The sequence below is a fragment of the Falco punctatus genome (genome assembly GCF_963210335.1).
Source record: "Falco punctatus genome assembly, chromosome: 8".
Taxonomy (NCBI): Eukaryota; Metazoa; Chordata; class Aves; order Falconiformes; family Falconidae; genus Falco; species Falco punctatus.
In genome coordinates, this window is record NC_137588.1 from 41,554,502 (window position 1) to 41,576,226 (window position 21,725).

At 36.9% G+C, this 21,725-nt stretch overlaps 1 protein-coding gene across 35 annotated transcripts in view; it reads right to left on the reverse strand.

The window, feature by feature from the left end:
* Positions 1–21,725, reverse strand: part of NEB (nebulin) — a 134,089-nt gene that overhangs the window by 43,533 nt on the left and 68,831 nt on the right. For 34 of the 35 annotated variants that reach the window (XM_080400031.1, XM_080400034.1, XM_080400010.1 and 31 more), the window contains 36 exons: positions 21,079–21,186; positions 20,101–20,412; positions 19,392–19,595; positions 19,093–19,197; positions 18,840–18,947; positions 18,357–18,668; positions 17,168–17,371; positions 16,831–16,935; positions 16,199–16,303; positions 15,795–16,106; positions 15,390–15,494; positions 15,041–15,139; positions 13,797–13,898; positions 13,491–13,598; positions 12,349–12,660; positions 12,117–12,221; positions 11,933–12,037; positions 11,250–11,354; positions 10,180–10,287; positions 9,971–10,084; positions 9,010–9,207; positions 7,983–8,087; positions 7,298–7,402; positions 7,106–7,210; positions 6,532–6,639; positions 5,771–5,884; positions 5,083–5,280; positions 4,299–4,403; positions 3,452–3,556; positions 3,035–3,142; positions 2,643–2,750; positions 1,649–1,756; positions 914–1,018; positions 717–821; positions 421–519; positions 94–204 (listed from right to left, as the gene is read on the reverse strand). In XM_080400031.1, the coding sequence (XP_080256157.1) occupies positions 94–204; positions 421–519; positions 717–821; positions 914–1,018; positions 1,649–1,756; positions 2,643–2,750; positions 3,035–3,142; positions 3,452–3,556; positions 4,299–4,403; positions 5,083–5,280; positions 5,771–5,884; positions 6,532–6,639; positions 7,106–7,210; positions 7,298–7,402; positions 7,983–8,087; positions 9,010–9,207; positions 9,971–10,084; positions 10,180–10,287; positions 11,250–11,354; positions 11,933–12,037; positions 12,117–12,221; positions 12,349–12,660; positions 13,491–13,598; positions 13,797–13,898; positions 15,041–15,139; positions 15,390–15,494; positions 15,795–16,106; positions 16,199–16,303; positions 16,831–16,935; positions 17,168–17,371; positions 18,357–18,668; positions 18,840–18,947; positions 19,093–19,197; positions 19,392–19,595; positions 20,101–20,412; positions 21,079–21,186 (5,025 nt within the window). The remainder of the gene's footprint in view (positions 1–93; positions 205–420; positions 520–716; positions 822–913; positions 1,019–1,648; positions 1,757–2,642; positions 2,751–3,034; positions 3,143–3,451; positions 3,557–4,298; positions 4,404–5,082; positions 5,281–5,770; positions 5,885–6,531; positions 6,640–7,105; positions 7,211–7,297; positions 7,403–7,982; positions 8,088–9,009; positions 9,208–9,970; positions 10,085–10,179; positions 10,288–11,249; positions 11,355–11,932; positions 12,038–12,116; positions 12,222–12,348; positions 12,661–13,490; positions 13,599–13,796; positions 13,899–15,040; positions 15,140–15,389; positions 15,495–15,794; positions 16,107–16,198; positions 16,304–16,830; positions 16,936–17,167; positions 17,372–18,356; positions 18,669–18,839; positions 18,948–19,092; positions 19,198–19,391; positions 19,596–20,100; positions 20,413–21,078; positions 21,187–21,725) is intronic. The other variant, XM_080400035.1, reaches the window with a different exon arrangement.

Genomic DNA, 21,725 nt, shown 5'->3' on the forward strand with positions numbered 1-21,725 from the left:
CAACATCTCATTCAAAAAAACCCAACAACCAGTGGGAGAGTCTGAGCTTAATCATAGCTAACAAAAGGTGTGCAAAAATAATACCGAACTTACTTCACTCAAATGGGTTTTTAGCTCCTGAACCGCTCTGTATCCAGGAGTATCCAATACCACATTGTATTTAGGCCACATCTTCTTGGCAGTATCAGTGTATATGTAATTAGACTGGAAAAAGAAAAGCAGTATTACTTAGGAAGCTTTTATTATTCCTGGTAGTAAAGAAAATTTTACAGTGTAACCTAACAGTGTTTTGAAACAACTGCATGGCGAGAAATTCTGTCATAAGTCTTTACTCATTTTCATGTACTTTCTGCAAGTACACAGCGTGTTTGTAAATAAGTCAATCATTGTTATACGTGGTTCTCACAAGAAAAATCTTACCCAAAGCTTACGCAGGTGACGAGCACGGACCATATCAGGAGTATCATACAGAAAGCAACCCAAGCCCTTCAGCCACTTCAGATCCTCTTTGTATTTATTCTGTGAGGCAATTAGAAAAAGAAATATCAGAAGTTAACTTCTGGGATAATTTTATTAATCAGTCCCCAAACACAGAGACAAAGCATTTATCTATTACAGAATAGAATGCAAATGATAGAAGCCAAATTCCACTTCCAGTTTAAAAGTATTAGGCTTGTTGTATTCAAATACCAGGTATCTTAACAGAAGTTGCTTACATCACTTGTGATGTCCCCAACATAGCGGCAATGCAACACCTGAGGAGTGTATGGCAAGGAAATCAAGTGTCCCTGCATCCTAAAGAAATCTGACTTGTAGATCAGCTGAAAGACAAATTAAAAAACAGCATTTCACATGTTTGGTCATGTTGAATATTCTAAATCTCTTCTGGTTTTTATGTTAGAAAGACACATACATCACTGACAGCTTCCTGTGTTGCTTTGACTTGACGGATTTCTGGTGTGTCTGGAGTAGTATGAATCTTGTCCTTGTTCTTGTGGTATGTTGCCCGATACAACCTCTGTATCAAAGGAGAGAGCATTTGACATCTTAAAAACTTAAAATGGCAAGTATTTTGGCAGTGTAAGTACTTCTCTTTTAAGGGCCGATTTTTGTTAGGTATTGCATAACCAACATGGAAAAGGGAGCAAGCATACTATTTTCTAAACAGGCAAAGATTTTCCACAACTGTTTTTGATAGCAGCACCTCTAATACATGAAGAATCTGAGACTCTAATCTACAAACATGTAAATACGTATGCTTAATTTTCGACCTATTAAAGACAATGATCAAATAAGTGAATACATACATATAAGACCTAAAACAATGTCATACAGATACAATAATTTCTATGCAACTTTAATCAAGTAGCAGCACAATGGTTAATAAAATTACACTGCAATTTGTTTTATATTATGGTAACAATTTTACAGGATGACAGAAAGTTATCAAGAACCTTAAAAAGCCACATCGCCCAACTCCAAGCCTTCATCAATGATCTCTTGCCATTTCTGATGGATATTTGTCTAAACTGCTCTTAAATTCCTTGAAGAACAGGGATCCCACAACCTTCCCAGTAAGCGTATTCTCATCATTTGTATTTTGGGTGCTACAAATAGAACTGAAAGCAAATACATGTATTTACTGTACCTCATTAATGACTTGATTCACTTTCTTCACATTTTCAAACTCAACATCTTTAGGTCCCAGAGTATAGCCTTTAGCTTTCATGTGTTCATAGGCTTCCTTATATTTCAGCTATAAAGTGGAAAAAGGAACAAAACCATACAGAAACTAAATTTGATTGCAATTCTAGTTACACTGCAGTTCTGACAGTAATTTATGCAGTATAAATTGATTATTAGAGATAAACATCTCACGATGTAGCTATATCAGAGTTAAATACACTACACATCACTATTATTTTTACTTTTCATGTAGCCCAAGATTAATAACATTTCAAATTTCTCTTACATTCAATAAGGTATTCACATCTGCCTGAGGAAATATGTATTTTGATAGTAATTGCATAAGATAATCATGGGGTTTGGTAACATTTTAAATCTGTTAAGGCAAACATTATCAGTGTTGGGGCTTGAGTGCACTAATAAAGATATAATTGCCCTGACTAGCCACATCTGGGATGTCAGGCCTTGCCTGAGTTCTGTTGTAAGCACACCTCTCTTCAGCCCTGCCACTGTCCTCATTTGCTGCATGGACATTGGTCTGGTGTTATTGGTAACTTGTCTCCTGGATTTACCTTGCACCTATGTCAGAGGTAGCTTGTCTCCAATCTCTGCTCTGTTTCCTGTGGCTCCTGACCGGATCTCCCTAGCTGGACCTTGGCCCTGGTTCCTCACCTCATCTGGGACTGTTGATGCAACCTGTTACCAGCACCCTGCTCTGCTCACCCTGTTCAGGTACAGTGGGACTTCACCCTGGATGATGAGATCACTACCTATGTCATGGTCACCCTCAGTTCCTGGCTCAGGCATCCACACAGAACTACCCCACTCTTGTTGCTCTCTGACAAGCAATTTCACACCGGAGAAAAAACTGTCTCAAACTGTGTGTGCTCATATGGGATGTGCATCAAATATTCCCTTGCAACCTATGTTGCAGAAGAACTTAGTACATTACTTACATCACTGCCAATGTATTGGACATGTTTAGCATGCTGAAAGCTGGGGGTATCTGTGGGAAGACTGTATCCAGTAGGCAGAGCATTTACACCAGCCCAGCGATACAAATTCTGCAACAGAAGAGAGCAAGAGAGAGTTTGTGACGACTGCATGTAATACTTGAGAGCATTCATTAGCTGAATAGGAAATCTCTTAATTGCAATTGGCAAAAGATTTTCCCCACATCCACATTATAACGCATACTTGTAACTTAAATGAGGACATTTTCCTGCTTTCATTTTAGAGCAGTGAAATCTAGCTTCTTCATCTGAAAAGCTAAAAACAGACATTAACCTTTAAAGCATTTGCTTTTTGAAGATCAGAAACTCTGTGGACCCAAAAGTTTTATACTTACTTCACTCTGTATTTTGTTCGCATGATATGCCCGCTCCAGATCTACTGTTTTATCAGTAGGAATCATTTTGCCTTTAATATTGTGCATATATTCACTACGGTAGACAGCCTGAGAAAAAGGAAATGTAATTAGAGGAGAGTCATAATTGTGATGTTCTCTCACAGTCTGTCTTGTTTGCATATATAAGGGAACTTCTAAAGAACTGGATGAAAATATTTTGGATTCAGGCAATTATTGATTTTACTGACTATGTTCTCATATCTTTAATAAAGGCATAAGCAATCTGTTATAGGTAACAGGCAATGATTAAAGGATTAAAATGAAATTATTAAAAAAATATTAAGAGTCATATTTCTAGAACTTGTGAGGTAATAGCATATGCAATATTGGGGGTGAAAGGTGATAACAAACACTTACTTCGCTAGCATTCAAGCCACTGAGGACATTCTGGACGTAGACAGGAGTGTCTGTGACCATAGTGTAGTCATTCTTCATTTTTTCTGCCTTAGATTTATACTTAATCTGCAGAGAGAAATTCAAGAACTATAATTAGTAAGGTTAGTAATTGTTAACTGAATTTATTATATCATTATATTTACTATATTTATTATTTTATTACTGAACTATTCCAGTAGTGAACCAGCATTTAAACAGAAAGCGTATTGAAATTATGGCTGAATAAATGAACATGGCACCTTACTACATAAGAACAGCTGGTAAGTTTTATCAAGGAGTATTAGGAAATGTCAATACTCATTCATAGAATAGGCATATGTATCATATGATAAATATCCAAGGTACTTCTGATACAGAATTTATGAAGGGACGTACATTCTCAAAAACCATAATGGTTATTCTCCCATTTTAATGGCTTAATCCCAAACTAATATGTGTCTTAAGATCTTGAGAGAAGAAAAAGAGATCATAAAATCAACATCAAAATACTTTTTTTTTAATTAATTGTGCATAATTTCTTCTTTACTTCAAGGGTTCTAAATGAAGAATTACTGTTATAAGTGCTTTTCTGAGAAGACAAGTATTTAAACATATACTTAATGCTTTCCTGAATGGGGTGTAACCTGACAATACCTACTTCTAGAGCAGCAAAGTTTAAATAACCATATATGGTTATTTAATGAATACTTCAGCAGACAAGGTTTTATAACGTTTTCCAGATTATACCTAGAGTAGAATAAAGCTACTGCATCCTTTTAATACAACAGAGTGAAAAAAACTAAGTAGTAAAACCAGTGTATCCACTCACATCACTGCGAAGATCATAGGCATGTTTGGCATGGAGAATTTCAGGAGTGTCCCAAACAAAGCAGCCAATGCCTTTCAGCCAGTTAAGATCATCCTTGTATACCACCTAAGGTACCAGAGCAAAGAAGCAATCTGTAAGTCTTCTACAAGGATCTAGTCCCTTATTGCTAAATCAGTCTGAAACAGAACTGCCAAATGATGCCAAGTAAAGTTTCTAATATTTTGACTTTTTGAGTTTGGTTTGGCAAAATTGAAACAATTCCTTCTGGAATTTAAATAATTTTTCTTCATTGCTTCAGTTTGGCCAAGAAATAAATAAAAAAACCTGAACAATGATTTTTAAGAAGCTACTTGCATATCCTGTTGGACAATGATTTACTGATATATTGCTGGCCTACTCCCGGGCTGACCTCTGCAAGACAAGAAGCTTCACACCACCAGAATTTTCTCAAACTTCCAAAGTTTCCACATCTTATGCAACCAAATAATAAAGGACAATTTACAGATGGGGTAGGTGAACTGATAGAACCGTAATTTTATGATGCAATGCCTACACAATAACACTGAAATCACACATACTAAGTCACATCTCAACTACACACTTACTGCCAAGTGTTACAAAAAAAATGATACAGATGTTGTTTAGCACTGCATCATGCAACAGATTCAAGTGGCAGCTTCAGACTGCTCCAACTAAGTTTTTGCTAAATCATCTCTTCTGACAGAGCATCAGTGCAAAAATCTTTTAAAAAAGTGAGCCACGAACACATGATTTGTGAACTTACATCACTGACTTGATCAGTTACTTTTCGAACATGGGCATTGACTTGAAGATCTGGTAGACAAATCCATTCATGGAGATGCGTGCGGTAATCAATTTCACTGACTTTCTTCTGTGCATCCTTAGCAGAAATTATGTCTACCATGTCTGGAATAATGTGGACTTTGGCTTTATTCTTCTCATAGACTTCCTTGTACAGACGCTGAAGAGTTAAAAGAGTACATTAATAATGCTGACAAATAGTCTGAAGCATTAACTGTCGACAATTTTGAAGCAAAACTATTCATATTTTTATGGAATTTTAGTGGGAGAACAATCACTTTGGCTATGGCTAAAAATTTACATCTTCCCTACTCTAAAAATAATTTGCAGAACCTTAACAAGGGCGATAGAATATGATATGTCAAATTTTCATTGTACTCACATGTTAAAAGGAGGTAAATTACGCAGTGCTCTGTTTTATACATAAACATATTACACTAAGGGTTTAAGCCATGCATGTAATTTAACAGTTGAGTCATAAGCTTGGAAAGACATTTGTAGGTGTATTATAGAATTTAGCAAATACTGAACACTTCCAAATGCATGTGGAAATATGATATCTGAATGAAGGTGTGTGGATTCTTTGAGTAGCCTCTTCTGAGGTAAGTATGGTTTTATCAGGAAAACACACATCAGAAAACATCACTTACATCAATATTAAGCTTTCCAACTCTAAGGCACCTTGCTGTATTAGGATCATCCTCAACGCCTCTGGGTAGCGTGTACAGTGCTTTAAACTTGTCATATTCTTCTCGGTATTTTACCTAAGCAGACACAAAGAAAGGCAAAAAATAGCTGACACTAACGAGTCAACTGTATTTTTGGAACTAAATTCACCAGTAAGCAAAATATTTAGTTGAGTCCAACAAGCAGATAAAGCCTTTTAAAGCAGGATCTTGGTTTTCTATTTTATTTTAAATGCCAAATAAAGCACATCATAACTATCATGCTATAAAAAAAACCACAACAGCTGACTAGAAAAATTTAAAAATAAATAGATGTAGAATAATATTTATTGTTCCAGCTCTTTCATTTAAAGGTATCCATGAAGGCAGTAAGCTCTTGTAAGCCTCAGCTCAGTAAAGCGTAAAATTATGTACTTCAGTACTTGGAAAAGCATCATTCGAAGACATTTGGTGTTTTTCTGATCTGGATGCTTCTGCAATTGAGACTAAAAAAACCCTAACCAGACATTTCCAAGAAACAGTTTCTATTACTATTAAATGTGACATTTCTTTCCATGAAAAGAAGCAGCAAAGGACTATCTGTTATCCAAATGACTGTCACAGAAAACAGATACATAGTATATCTAAATTAAAAACAGAAGATAATTAAAAAAAACCCAAACTTTTTTATTCCTAGAATTGATGATCTGAATTAAAAAAAAGAAGAAATTATTTTGTTCACTTACAATACTAGCATTATGCTTCAGTTCTTTTGCACGTGCTAGGGATACAGCATCAGTGGGCATTATATAGCCAGTTGCTTTCACTTTTTCCCAGGCTTCCTTGTAGAGATTCTACGGGAAAATAGAAAGTCTGAGTGGCATAATTATTCTCCTGGGTAATAACCAACAACCAATAGAAATCAAAAGCCTTTCTGTTTTTATTTATACGTCATAATTATTACTTAATATCAAGAGGCTGTACACTAGTTTAATCTTGACAGTGCACATAAAGGGTGACAAATGCTTTCTAACTATTCATGTCCATTCTTATACAAGGTCTTAACTTTATTCAGGTGCAATTTTCTTCAGGGAATCCATTTATCAATGCATGTATTTTGACAAGACTGGAACTACAGCTAGAAAACATGCGCTCTGCCTAAAATGCAGCACCTTCCCCATGCTCAAGCATCCACAGAGTTATCACTGGCTTTGATAAGCTCCATGTTTGGATATTTATCTTCAGCGTGAACAAACTAAATAAAACAATCTCACACAGTAGCACCTTAGCAGAAAAAAAATAATATGCAGAAACACTTACATTGCTAAAGAGATGTTTCAAATTTTGAACTCTCTCAGAATCCACTGTTTCAGTCACAGTTGTATACTTGTCCTTAGTTTTGTGGTACTCTTGCTTGTATTTCACCTGTGAGATGAAACATTCAGGTAACTTGTTTCAGTTCTCAGAAGGAGCAGGGGTTAAAGTCTCAATAGAACAAATGGGGAGACTCACATCACTAGCATTTACACCGCTCTGCACAGCAGTCACATAGAGAGGTGTGTCAGTAACAACACCAAAGTTCTGCAGATTCTCTTTTCCTGCAGCTGTATATTTTATCTAAGGAAACAAAACACAAGAAAACATAAATGATGAAAATGACCAGGAAATCCTCTGCCAGCTTCCTTTAAAACCAATTCTGGACAACTGAAGCCCAGGATTATGGCCCAGTTAAGTCCTACTTTAAAAGTGAAAAGCCACAGGAAAGAAATACTTAATATACAGCCAGTTTGAACTAAGGAATAATGAAAATTGTACATTACTGTATAGCATCTAGCAGGCCAAGAGTACAATCAGCAAGGCGAAAGACAACTATTTTCCCAACACAAATGTCTCACTGAGGTATCTTGTGCACAGAAGGGCATACAGAAAGACAATGCTTTGTCTTCTCACTGTTAAAAAACATAACCTTGCTGTCCTTCTATTCTTCCAATTTTTCTGCTCCTTCAATAATAAAACTGGTCATGTCTCTACAGATGAAACTGTAAGAGTATATTATAATAGTTTGAACAAAATATTTCCAATGTGATAGGAATCACTTCATTCTGCTCTGGACTAGGACAGCTGTCAATCCCAGTGAATCATAAATGGAAGAAAAAAATCTTGTGGATATTTACTTATTTGAGGAAAATGTGCTTACTTGGCTCTGGAGGTCATACGATTTTTTAGCATGCAGGATTTGTGGAGTATCCCAGACATAACATCCAAGTCCCTTCAGCCAATTTAAGTCATCTTTATATACCACCTATATGGAAGAAAACAGACTATTAAGTCAGGAAGAAATTTTCCTTCTCCTTGAAGAAAGTAGTACTTGTTTCTTCTCAATGTTCATTACCTTCCACTCATGCAAAGTCAGTGCAGAAGGTTACCACTGAATCTGAACCAGGCTCATTCAGTAATTCCAATCTATTTGGAAGTGTAAATATGAGCACAGAAAAGACTAGCCCATCTTACGGTTTGACAGAATGATTTTTTACCCACTGGATTTGCACGGGAAACTAGACCAAATACTAAAGCATAATAGTAGGCCAGGCAATTAACACATCATCAGATTTTATTAGGAAGGTTGGTTTGCCCAAGTTGAGATATTGTTGACTATATAATATGAAAAAGTGTTGTGGTTCTGTGTGCCACTCACTCAGCCTATATTCTGTGGAGTGATACAACCCCAAATGAACAAAGAAAAGCCTTTTCCAGACCCATTGGATCCAGGAGGATTGCGGACACTGTCCTGGTCCCTTTGCAAATTACAGCATTCCCAATTACAATACATAATGATCGCTGAAGTGCAGCAACATTCTGACTGTACCATGGCACATCCACATCTCTTCTCTGCATGTGCCAGATGGCAAGCATTCTATACAGTCTCATCCAGTCAAAAAGAGATTAAATGTTGATAGCAGTGACCACTGGGAAGGTTTCATAAATGCTGACTTTAAAATCTTCTGATTTACAAATGAATAATCCATAAGGAGACCATTAAAATGTCCCAAAGAAAACCGAAAATGTAATTTTTGCTATGCTACTAAGCAATCTAAGACCATGGCTATTAATTTCATATTTAAATACCATGGAAGATATTGGAATGTATTTTATATTTAAATACCTTGGAAAAAAAATTACATGAAAGGCTACTAAAATGTCAAACAAATAAAGGAAACACATACATCACTCAAAATTTCCTGGGCTTTTTTGGCTTGAATAACATCATTTTCTTCAGGTGAACAGCTCCACTGATGGAAGTAAGTTCGATATTCAAGATCACTGAGGATATATTGGCACTTCTTTGCTAGCACATGATTCATCATGTCACTTGGAATATGAACATTTGCTTTGGTGTCTTCATAATTCTTTCTATATGCCAACTAAAAAGGAAAGAGTGGGGAAAAGCTAAGAAGAGAGAATAGTGTTTTTCTGCATAATTTTGATTTTAGTAGGATACAGATTATAGCATAATCTGAGGCATGCTTTCTGGATTTAGTAGCTAAACTCCCATGGGATTCAAAAGGACAAAATCTTAACTTCAGTACTAATCACCATTTACTCTGATGAGGTTTTAGAAGGACAAGAATGACCTTCATTAGCAGATTTAACAGGTGGTGAGAAAATTAACAAGACTTCAAGATAAGAAAGGTCTCATGCTACAAATATGTTTTTAATCTAGTTAAATCTCCCTGTCCAAATGAAGAATACTTGGGATTATACTAACTTTATGCCCTGCGTGATATGCTATATGTGAGTAGTGATAATAACAAACACCAAATGTGCATTTTACTTTTCTAGTTCTTAAATTCCTATTTCCATTCAAAATTAACACTTTTTTCTTTGTACAGCAAAAGAATCCCAAGCCATGCGTTATTTCTTATGGCTCAGATTTTTAAACTGAAATAGAGAAAAGTTTTTTTTCCCTATTCTACTATGTGTAATAGCTAAACAAACCACTTCTTAATGTCCTAAATAATTTCAAGTTCAATTATTAAATCTACATACAAAATAATCATTCAGGAAACATCAGCATGTTGAAAACACTTTTACGGACGTTATTAAGCATTGCACTATTTATGTTTAAATATGTCGCACTAAAATAAAGAAAATGGAAAATACTATAGCAAGACTAATTCTCCTTACCGCACTCCTCATTTTCTGGAATGCTAGTGAATGAATGACACTGGGGAAATCACCAATCTCCTTCCCAGCCAGGTAATGGCCTTTCAGCTTCTCATATATTTCCTTATATTTAAGCTGCAAAACATTTATGAGGAAATTTGAAAGTCCATTCTAACAACATACAGGAAAAAAGGAAAAAAAAAGAGAAAGAATGGAAAATTCATACTAACCTCACTATTAATGTAGTTGGCATGCTTCGCTCCAACAAGTGGAACATATTTCTCATCCAAAGTATACCCAATGGGCTTGCTAACTTCCCAAGCATTTTTATAGCGTTTCTAGACAAACACAACATATACAGGTTTTGATAAAATATCCATTATACATCCCAAGAAACCTGACTCTGCCATTTATACACACATGGAATATGGCTATTTTTATTGAGTAGCTCTGTATTCCACGATGTGTTCCAATAAAGTAAACAAAGAATGTTCATTCTGAACACTTATTCAGTGTAAGGCAAACAGAGTAAGTGTTCCCATTCAGGAAGGTACCTGAGCACAAATTTGAGCTGATCTCTACTTTCTTTACTATATTTGGAATTCAACATTTCTCATCTGGAAGAGTAATAAAAGTATCCAAAATATATATATGAACTCTTGTTTAAAAGTGAAGTGTAAAATTGGCATTGCTAATGTTATAGATGTAAGTTCAAAATTATGAAAAATATTCCAGTAATGATATTGTTTATTATAAGAACATTATGTGCCAGTGGCACTTTTCTAATATGTTATATTTTGTTAAATATTAAGTATATTTATTTATTTAATTTATATTATTTTACTTTCAGACCAAATCACAAAGCACCTACTCATATGAATGAGTAGTCACTTAATATTTTCAAAAAATAGATTTCCCATTAAAACTAGTGAGTCTACTCAAAAGTAACTGCTTAATAATGTAAACCATCTATGATTTTTCTCATTACAAAATAAATGTAGATTTCATCGGAGTCTGGGAAGATACTGCTGGATGGCAATTAAAATATTTTTGTCACACAAATTCTGCTACTGCTACTTCCAAACACCCCACACAGCAGTGCTTTAAGATCAGTTCAGTAAGGAAGTTAATTATCCTTATCCCAATGATCCAAAGTGGGAAAAACTGAAGAAAACAGAGATTAAATAACTTTCCCAGAGCCTCCCAGCAGACAGAAACAGAACAGTTTTCTGAAGTCCACTCCACATTGTGTTGCTTTCAGAACAAACAAATTAAAGCTTAGCTATTTATTGAATCTTACATCACTGTATAGTAAGGACATGTCTCTGGCATGGTTCAGTGCGGGAGTATCATCAGACCCAATATATTGGCCTTTCTCAAGGTTAAACGTTTCTTTGTATTTTAGCTACAAAAAAAAATAAAATACAATGTTAATTCCCCAGGAGAAATAAATTATCCCAATTAGTCCATCTATTAAAAGTAGACATTAATTTTGTGTTATGTTATCATATCCTCAATAACATTGCGTAGCACATTCCAACCACTATAGTACACAGACAAATGTCATCAATAAATATGTCACACAACAAAATTCATACATTATTCTAGTGAAGTTAAACATGCTGATCAGCAAATACAGTTTAGTAGCAACACCACTAGCTCCACTAGCACTACACAACTAACTTGTTCACCAAGAACAAGATTTAGTTTTGAACTACTGTAAGCAAAGTTTAGGTAAACTTTAAATAACAGACATGCTATATTCTTCTACAGAAAAAATACTAAATTATTTTGGATAGCAGTATTGTGTTGCTTATTTATGTCACTTCTTACTAAACTTATTTATACCAACAAAAGTCTATTATTAATGATGCATGCATGTGCATACACACACACAAGGCTAAACTCAGTTTAGCAAAACCAATTAAGTCATCTACTGATTCTAGTAATACAACAGTTTCTATTTTAAAAAAAAGTACGTACATCACTCTGATTGACAGAGTTAATCTTTGCCAAAACAATGTCAGGAGTGTCAACCACGCTGGTATAATTGGAAAAGTTATCAAGGGCTTCTTTCGTATATGCTCTCTGTAAAGAGATGAAATACTTAAACACTGTGCATGAGAAAGATGAGCTAATCACAAACTGCTAAAATATTTTCTCTTACCTTATTTATCAACTCTTGTGCATTCTTAACTTTCTTATGTTCCACTGAATCCAGAGGAATCCAACCACAGCCACGAAGCCATTCCAAATCTGATTTATAAATATTCTAAATCATAAAAGATAATAAGAAAAGAAATAATTTAGCATGACATTTTTCTGTCTTACATAATATGAACACTACACTTAGACCAAACTAAGTGGAAATGACACAGTATGTGTGTAATAACACTTACATCACTTTGCAGATCATAGGCCTTCCTTGCCTGAATACAGTCATTTTGGTCAGGATGGCATGTCCATTCATGCAGGTATTGGCGGTAGTCGATATCGCTGACCAAGGTCTGACATTCCTTTGCTGCTACAACGGACACCATATCCGGAGGGATGTGAATTTTGGACTTTGTTTTGTGATAGTCTGATTTGTACAATCTGTCATTCTGGATCTCGCCTGCATGCTCAAACCACACCAGTTTTGGATCATCTCTCATACTGGCGACTCCAACATAGTGACCTCTTTGCTTGACATAGTCAGCTTTATATTTAAGCTGATGGAAGAGGGGAGAAACATGTACAAAATCAGCACTGATTATATCTGTTCTGTTTTTAACCTGTGAACAGCTATGGTTTTGTCAACACAAAGAACAGATGAGACAGGGAGTTGTCAACTGCAGTCTTAGGTTTTCAGTACATCACCAGATAATAGGACACAAACAATAATGTTACTTCGTATAGTCCTTCCACTACAAATTTCTAGACTAATAGGCTACCATTTTTCAGTAAACAGTACTTTCAACACAAGAGGAAAGCCTTGTTAAAAAATTTTTGCTAATAAGTGCATTTAGCCTCATCTTTGTAACAAATTATTTGAAACTGTCTGAAGAGTGGATGCTTATTTAAGGTATTTACATCACACTTTTGATAAAATGTATATTCAAACAAATAGTCACGCAATATTTTCAACATACATTATGCATAAGTTTAAAATGTAACATGCATACCATCTTACAGTTTTTCAAGGAGGAAGCCTCTATAATATGCCAAAAAGTTAAATCAGAGCTATATATTATAATTGTATTATCACTTCAATTATTTAGCATCTATAAAATATGGAAGTCCACCTGAGTTGACTTTGAAAGGACTGTTTCTGGAGAAAGTGGTGGTGGAAGGGAGAATCTGACCTTCCAGCACTGATAACTGTAAAACCTGTAATAACAAAGATGGCTGAATTGTTTAGAGGAGAGGGGACTTCAGGGGTCATGAAAATAGATGGAAATCTTTCCTGAATGGAAAGCTTTCTGTCTGTTGTTGAACTTTCAAGACCTTTAACATTTCCAGGCTTCCAAGCACTTGCCTTCCTAATGAGAAATATTATTACCTCACTTTGGACATCATTTGAGTGTTTGGCGTGACAGATCTGCACAGTGTCAGGAGGCAAGAGGTAACCAGTGGCTTTTTCTTTCTCCCAACTTTCCTTGTACAAATTCTGTAGAAAATAAAAGGGAGGAGGAATTCAAAACTACTATAATGATAGTTGCTACCTTATATTAATCTATAGTAATCTATATTAAAGTATAAGGATAACAAATCCTTCCTTTAGGATGTTCTTAAAAAGGCAAGTTTTCTAAATTCCTCAGAAGAGTTATTTAATGTGAATAGAAATTGTCAAGGAGAGATCACACACCTGATTAAGAATTCTGGCTGCCTCTCGGGCCATATCTAGCTGTGGTGTATCTGTTAGAGTATAATTTGACTTGACCTCATTCCATGCTTTGTGGTATTTAACCTAGAACAGAGAAAGAAATTACTGCCTTGCAGCACCATGACAAAATTGGGAAAACAATACCAAGACCCATATTTTATGCATGAAACAACATATAAACCCCTGAACTTGCAAGGATATTAGATAAACACATTAAATATACATCCAAATGGGTATTTTTTTAAAAAGAAAATCATACAAGACAAGAAATTACAACATTTATCAGAGAAAATTTTGAAAACTTGTTCCAAGGCAGGTGCAGGGACAGGGAAGAAACTTCAGAAGTCCAAGTTATGCCACCTGTTTGGTCTTCAGGGATGTAAAGCAAATAGCCAAGGAAGAAGCATTTGAACAAGGGCAATAGATTTTAAGCTTTTTAAGAGCAAATGTCTTTACTCAGCATGATCTCTATGTGAATGCAACATTCTAGCATCTCTCAACCACAAGTATCTACATTGAGACATGTTCCATGTCCTACACAGGACATGCCCAACTGTGTGTATGTGGTTGCATGGCAGTATGACATGCAATTCAACTGTATCACTGTTACTGCCAGCCTTTTACGGGTGTTTGAGTTAATAATGTAAGTGTTTAGCTTGGCCTGTTCTTTAATACGTTAGCAAAAAAAAGAAACTCGTGAACTGAGAGTGGGTTGTAATTTCATGTTCACAGCCCAGCTCCTTACAAACTAGCCTTCAAAAACATACAAAGAATGGCAAGCTGACAGCACACCAGTTTTGCTCGTGTTTATTGTTACACAGTAGTGTAACAGTAGTTAACTAAAAATTGTAAATTCATATTGGCAAAAGTGAGAAGGATTAAGCATTATTGTTGCCAGAATGCAAGTGGCTATTTGCACACATGATCACCAATGCTATCAGCCAAGACTGAAAGAAAGGACTGGTGGCAGAACTACCACTAGCTTTTCACATGTCTAGGAAAGATGTTATTCTGCTTGAGAAGCTTCTTCCCTCATAAGTGATGGAGATGAGCTAGTGAAGTTCTGTTCATATTTATGTCATACGTTCACAGAATTCCCAGAGACTGATCAAGAATTTTTTGGCATTTTTTTTTTAAAGGTAAAATAATATCCTTTTAAAAATAAAAACCTTCTATGTAAATATACACACCAAGTTAACAGCCCGGAAACACGCTAGCAAACTTACATCACTGAGAATTTCGCCGCTGTTCTTTGCTGTGATATAATCAACTCTGTCTGCCACTGGAGTAAAGGGAAGAGTTTCAGCTTTTGTGCGGTACTTTCTCTATGGAACAGAAAAGATGAACAGTCAGATTATACTGGAACATTTTATAGCTAACACAGCAATTCTGAATACATAGACAAAACAAGAAAGTTTACATGGAAAGAAAAACTCTCCATACACAGTGAATGCTATGGATATACTCCAGTTGTACTTTTTTTATTTTAAAAAATATTGATGTATTTAGCCATTAAAAGACTTGAAATTACAAGTAGCCTTAAGAAAATTTTAGTATTGAAAAATGTTTTGTTACCTCATTCAAAAGATCTCCAGCATATTTGACATGGTTGATTCCAACAGAATCATTTGGTAACCATCCAATTCCCCGCAGCCATTCTAAATCAGACTTGTAAATAGCCTGGGAAAAAATAATAGGGTCCATGCTGTTAGCTACTGTTCCCTGTACAATCCAGCAAGATTCATAAATAATGGCACTTACTTCCACTGTTTAAAAAGAGAGCAGTAATTCTAACCTGAGCACTATATCTGAATTTATCACACCTCAAATGGCAAAATATAACAGTGGCATATACTTTGCGTTCCTAATAAACAGCAAAGCTCATTCACTGAATTCAGCAGATTCCCACTACTCTGAGCTGAAGCAGACTAAGAAGAGAAATACAGTAATAAGTTAAGCTAAGTGTTCACGTTAACTTACATCACTCTGAAGATCGTAGGCTTTCCGAGCCTGTATGACATCATTCTGATCTGGAAGACAGATCCACTGATGCAAGTAATGACGGTAATCAACATCACTGACCAAAGACTGACCATGTTTAGCTGCTAGGATAGATAGCATGTCTACTGGTAGGTGGCACTGTGTCTTCCATTTGGCGAAGTGTTTCTTGTATTCCAGTTCACTCTGAACTTTGCCTACGCTGAGGGCAAACTGCATTTTTGTATCTGCTTTTGCATTTGGAACTCCAACATAATGCCCCTTCTGCTTCTCATGATCCAGTTTGTATTTATACTGGGTAAAGAGCAAAGATCACCATTACTAACAGTTATCATGAAATAGCTCTTAAAGCATGCGAAGAGGTAGATGCCTCTTTTGGAACTTACATCACTAGCAATTTCTCTAGAAGCTTTGGCTGCCTTGATTGGGATTGCATCCGCTCTCAAATCGTAACTCATCTTCAACTCATCCCAAGCTTCTTTATACAGTTTCTGAAAAGACAGCAAGATGTCACGCATATGCTAAATACTCTGGCATTTGCCATTAAAGAAATGCACAGTTTACTGTCATTTGTTTTCTGAAATAGTGTGACAATTTTTTGTGCATTACTCCTGCTCCTAGCCATAAATACTGCTGCAAATCTTACTGCCTTTCAAACATGTGCATTATCTGTAACACCAGTTTTGCAACCTATACTGCATAGAAGGGTGTTTGTAAAGGTTTAGAAAATATTTATATGCCTTGGGCTTCCATCCATTTCAACAAAACAGTATCTCCATGGTGCATGAAATTAATAAATTTTTAACAGCTGTATGCAAGCATTTGTTTTAAAATGTCTAAATACTTTAAGAATACTCAATAGAGGGAAGGGACTGTTGTGAGCCCTGTATGAGGACAGACTTCCATGAGGTCTATGTGTCTTGATCTTCAACTTTGTAAGTAACATCTTAGAATGTTAAAAATCACAGGATACTCATACTATTTTATAGAAATGTAGAAAATAGAATGATAAGCATACCTGGCTATAATTAGCAGCATTAGTCTTGGCTAGGTTGATTTCAGGTGTGTCTGATGTCATATGGATCATAGTCTTGTCATTCTCCCAGGCTTCTTTGTATTTTGGCTGTTGAAATAGTTCATTTTATGATATTGTAATTATGGAATGTCACTTGTCAATAACATAAGATCCCATAAATCTTGCCTGAATTGGCATCTTTTAAAAATAAAATGTCTGGAAAAGCATTAAATTTGATTTAAAATACAGTGGTATTTTATATCAATTTTATATTTTAGCAGTGAGATTTCTCTTTAACTGTTTATAGCCTCAAAACAATTTTAGGAACATTGTAACATACAATGCTGATTTGTTCGGCATTCGCTTTAGCTAGAAGAACATCTGGAGTATCAACAATACTGGTATATTTCAGGCTTTCAATAGGTGTACGATAAACATTATCACTCAGGAGATCTTGGGCATGCTTCACTCTCTTAACATCTGGAGAGTCATTAGGCAACCAGCCAATTCCACGGAGCCACTCTAGGTCTGATTTATAGACAGCCTGTATCAGATATGGTCAGAAAAGGAAAACATTGTGTTAATCACTTCAAACTATACGAAGTAGTACATGTTTTAGAAAATGTAAAATCAGCTAGAGCTAGATTAATCCTTTTCATATACAAGAAGTGTTCAGTGCCATAAGTAGAATACAATCTGGCAACCAGGTTTTAAATAGTTCATTTCTTAAACAACACATTCTGAAACTTGTGAAGTTAAATATAGGGGAAACAACTGAAAAGAATTGCTATTAATGAGAGTAAAGTATTAAGATCTTTAAAGAATGTTCCCATCCCCTCCAAAATACTTATTCCTCTAGTCACTTCAACAATTTACAAGTCTAAACAAAAAACCAGGCCACCCACCAGGCTATCTGACAAAAAGGAGAGGAAAAAACGTTTATAGAGGCAATGGGGACTAGAGCTAACTGGCGTAATTCCTGAAGTGGTATCAGGCAACATTATTTAAGTTTTAATCAAGCAAATCCTTCTGCAAGGAACATGAATCTCACCTCTGAAGCTCATTGAAACAAAGGAAGAGTGACTGATGTTGTCTAATAAGCAGCAAAACCAAGGAAGGAAATCAGCTGCATGGACTCCTCCCACTTTGAAATCAGCCACTAAAACATCTTACCTGCTATCAAACAGTTTTCTTGCAATTAAATAAATTTCCAAATTGACAGGAATATTAAAAGCCACCTGATTCCAAAGCAGGAAACAATGCTATTTCATAAGACCCATCAGATAGACAAATCCTCCATACTCTTCAAATCACAATACTACAAAAGCATATGTACCACAGCAGATACTAAGTAAAGCTTTTATAAAATTCAGAGGTATTACCAAAACTTTTTGAAGAATAAAAAAGAGCAGATAAAAGCAGTAACATGAAACTGAAGAATCCTTTTTGACTGTATAATATCAAACCATCAAAATAAGGCTGTATTAAACAGCAGCAGTAGTAACAACTATATCTCTATGCATACGCACATCACTCTGTAGGTCATAGGCCTTCCTTGCATGGATCACGTCATTCTGGTCAGGCAGGCAGGTCCACTGGTGGAAGTACTGGCGGTAGTCAACATCACTGACTAGTGTCTGGCACTCCTTGGCTGCCCGCACTGACATCGCATCGACTGGTATGTGGACCTGGGACTTGGAGTCATGGTACGCCTTCCTGTAAATTCGGTCGTTCTGCAGCAACATGGCACGCGCAGCCCATGACAGCTTGGGGTCCTCCTGGGCAGTTCGGCACCCGATGTAGTGGCCTTTCTGCTTCTCATGCGTTTCTTTGTACTTGTACTAGAAATGCAGAAACAACATTAACAGTCACACATAGCTCACATGAACATGACAAACAAAAGCCCTTCTATGGCCTCAGCTTTCAACCCTTTGACCTGAACTTAACTCCTTTCTGCTGAGCTGGACACACAAAGAGGCAAACACAGCAACCAGACTAAGAGAAGACTGTACCTCACTAGCAATGTCTCTGGAAGCCTTGGCATGTTTGATGGGAATGGCATCAGCTCTCATGTCATAGCTTTTCGCCTTGGCCTCATCCCAATCCTTCTGATAGTGTTTCTGCAAAGAAAATTGATCACCCTTGTTATGCACCATCAAGACTCTCTGATACCAATGCCTTTTCTTAAAACATACTATGGAACTAACTATTGTCACATTTTTATTTTAATAATGATTCACATGCATAATGATTCTATTCTCTTACATTGCTGATGTTGAGAGCATTGACTTTGGACTGCAGCATTACGGGAGTATCAGAAGGCATGGTAATCTGCGTCTTATCTTTATCCCAGGCTTCACGATACAGATGCTGCGGAGAAAGAACGCATCATCACATTTCACTATGTTTTGAACACTGGAAAAATGCAACCAACAGGAATTCTTTGGTAATTCTGATTTGCAATGGTTTCCAATTAGTCATTCCCAGGGTAGAAATTCTACTCTCCACCACAAAGAAAAGAAATGTCATCACATAAATCAAAGGTAAACGAAAGGTAAGCTTACGTCACTGATCTGCAAAGCATTGATCTTAGCCTGGACAACATCTGGCATGTCAGTAATGCTGGTGAATTTCAGCTCGTCTGGCCGTGTGCGGTACAGCCTTTCGTTCAGGAGTTCCTGGGCTTTCTTTGCTTTGACCACATCCACAGAACCTTCTGTCAACCACCCAATGCCTCGCAACCATTCCAGGTCTGACTTGTACACGTTCTGTGAATAAACCAAGGGTTACTCATGTTGCTGCAACAACATTATGTGCAGAGAGGTTTTGTACAAGCCTTTCCCCAGGCTCCTCCTCGTACAGTTACACGCAAGCAGTCAAGGAGACTGTGGTGTACCAGGTCCTTCCCACACACAGCTGAATCCCTTTTTTGCACAGCAACAAAATTACCAGTCTTTTAAAGACACTTGTTACATGCAGACCAGTGGTGTGATCTGCAAGCAGTCTGCAAGCTACATTCTACAGCAGACCAAAAAAAATGGCTTCTTTATGAACAGCCTGGAATGTTTCTGGCCCCTGGGACAAAAATACTACTGATTTGGAAAGGGTCATCCAGATGAATTAAAAGAAACATGTCAGGACTGACTGCAGGCTCATGAACGTGCATTTGAAAGGCTATTTGCAATCCTAAGATTATTGATAATCTTAGGATTGTCACTAAGAAACAGCCTCACACATCTGTCATAAGGCTTTTCTACAGTTACTCTCACTCACATCACTCTGTAGGTCATAGGCCTTCCTTGCATGGATCACGTCATTCTGGTCAGGCAGGCAGGTCCACTGGTGGAAGTACTGGCGGTAGTCAACATCACTGACTAGTGTCTGGCACTCCTTGGCTGCCCGCACTGACATCGCATCGACTGGTATGTGGACCTGGGACTTGGAGTCATGGTACGCCTTCCTGTAAATTCGGTCGTTCTGCAGCAACATGGCACGTGCAGCCCACGACAGCTTGGGGTCCTCCTGGGCAGTTCGGCACCCGATGTAGTGGCCTTTCTGCTTCTCATGTGCTTCTTTGTACTTGTACTAGAAATGCAGAAACAACATTAACAGTCATGTATAGCTCACATGAACATGACAAACAAACAAAAGCTTTTCAGCTTCCTACGTTGTCCCCCCTTTGACACGTTTCCCAGAGGTTCTGCCTTAGCACAGATAAAGCTCTGGTCCACTCAAAAGTCAGGTCCTCAAGCTCCCAAAAAAGATATTCCAGAAGTCACCCATGATTTTTTAAAAATATCTCTGGTTTTTCTTAACACACGTAAACAATGAAAAATAGTACTGAAGCAGACACCCTTGTGCTCTGTAAGACCACTCTGAGCACCAGCTGCATTTCACATCTTTAGAAAAAATATTGGTAGTGGTGATTACAGGAATTGCAAGAACTCAGCAGCAAGCACAATCACAGCCCCGCCCTGATCAGCTTTAAATTGTTGTTTGGTGTCTGAAAACTCACTTTGTTACCCAGTGCAAAGAGCAGTCTCTTAAATATATCACATCCTCTTATTCACAGAGCACTTACAATAGGCAGCTTCAAGCTGCAGAAAGAAATAATTGTTCACAACAGGCTTTAAAATAACACAGGGGCACAAAAACATACAGGACTTCTAGGTGAACCAAACTTCACTTAGTTCTGCTGAGCTGGACACACGAAGAGGCAAACACAGCAACCAGACTAAGAGAAGACTGTACCTCACTAGCAATGTCTCTGGAAGCCTTGGCATGTTTGATGGGAATGGCATCAGCTCTCATGTCATAGCTTTTCGCCTTGGCCTCATCCCAATCCTTCTGATAGTGTTTCTGCAAAGAAAATTGATCACCCTTGTTATGCACCATCAAGACTCTCTGATACCAATGCCTTTTCTTAAAACCTGCTCTCTTGGAACTAACAGCTTGGGTGCTCTCTTTGCCCCCTGTAACTAGCAGGGTTACAATAATGATCCTGGCAAGTGTCTTAAGAGAAAACTCATTACTCAAAGTAGGTACAAGATCAAACCCACAAAGAGGCAGTTGAAATATTCCTGAAAACACATCTACTACATCCCCTCTAACAGACTACTGCTGACCACATGTATGAGCTCACCACATAGGCCTCAAGCAGGCATCCAGCTGACAGGAGTGTACACCTCCACAGCTAACATTGAATTTTGTGTGACCGTTCAACAGAGATTCTGCTCACACACACCTGATTGCAGGGTCAGAGCTACTGGGGACAAAGCATCTGTTCTACTTAAAAAAAAAATACCCAGACCCTACTTCAGTTATGAAGCTTCCTGACTGCCACTAGAGGCTTCTTTCTTTACCAGCCATTTTTAGTCCTACCAAGACAGTGAGTATAG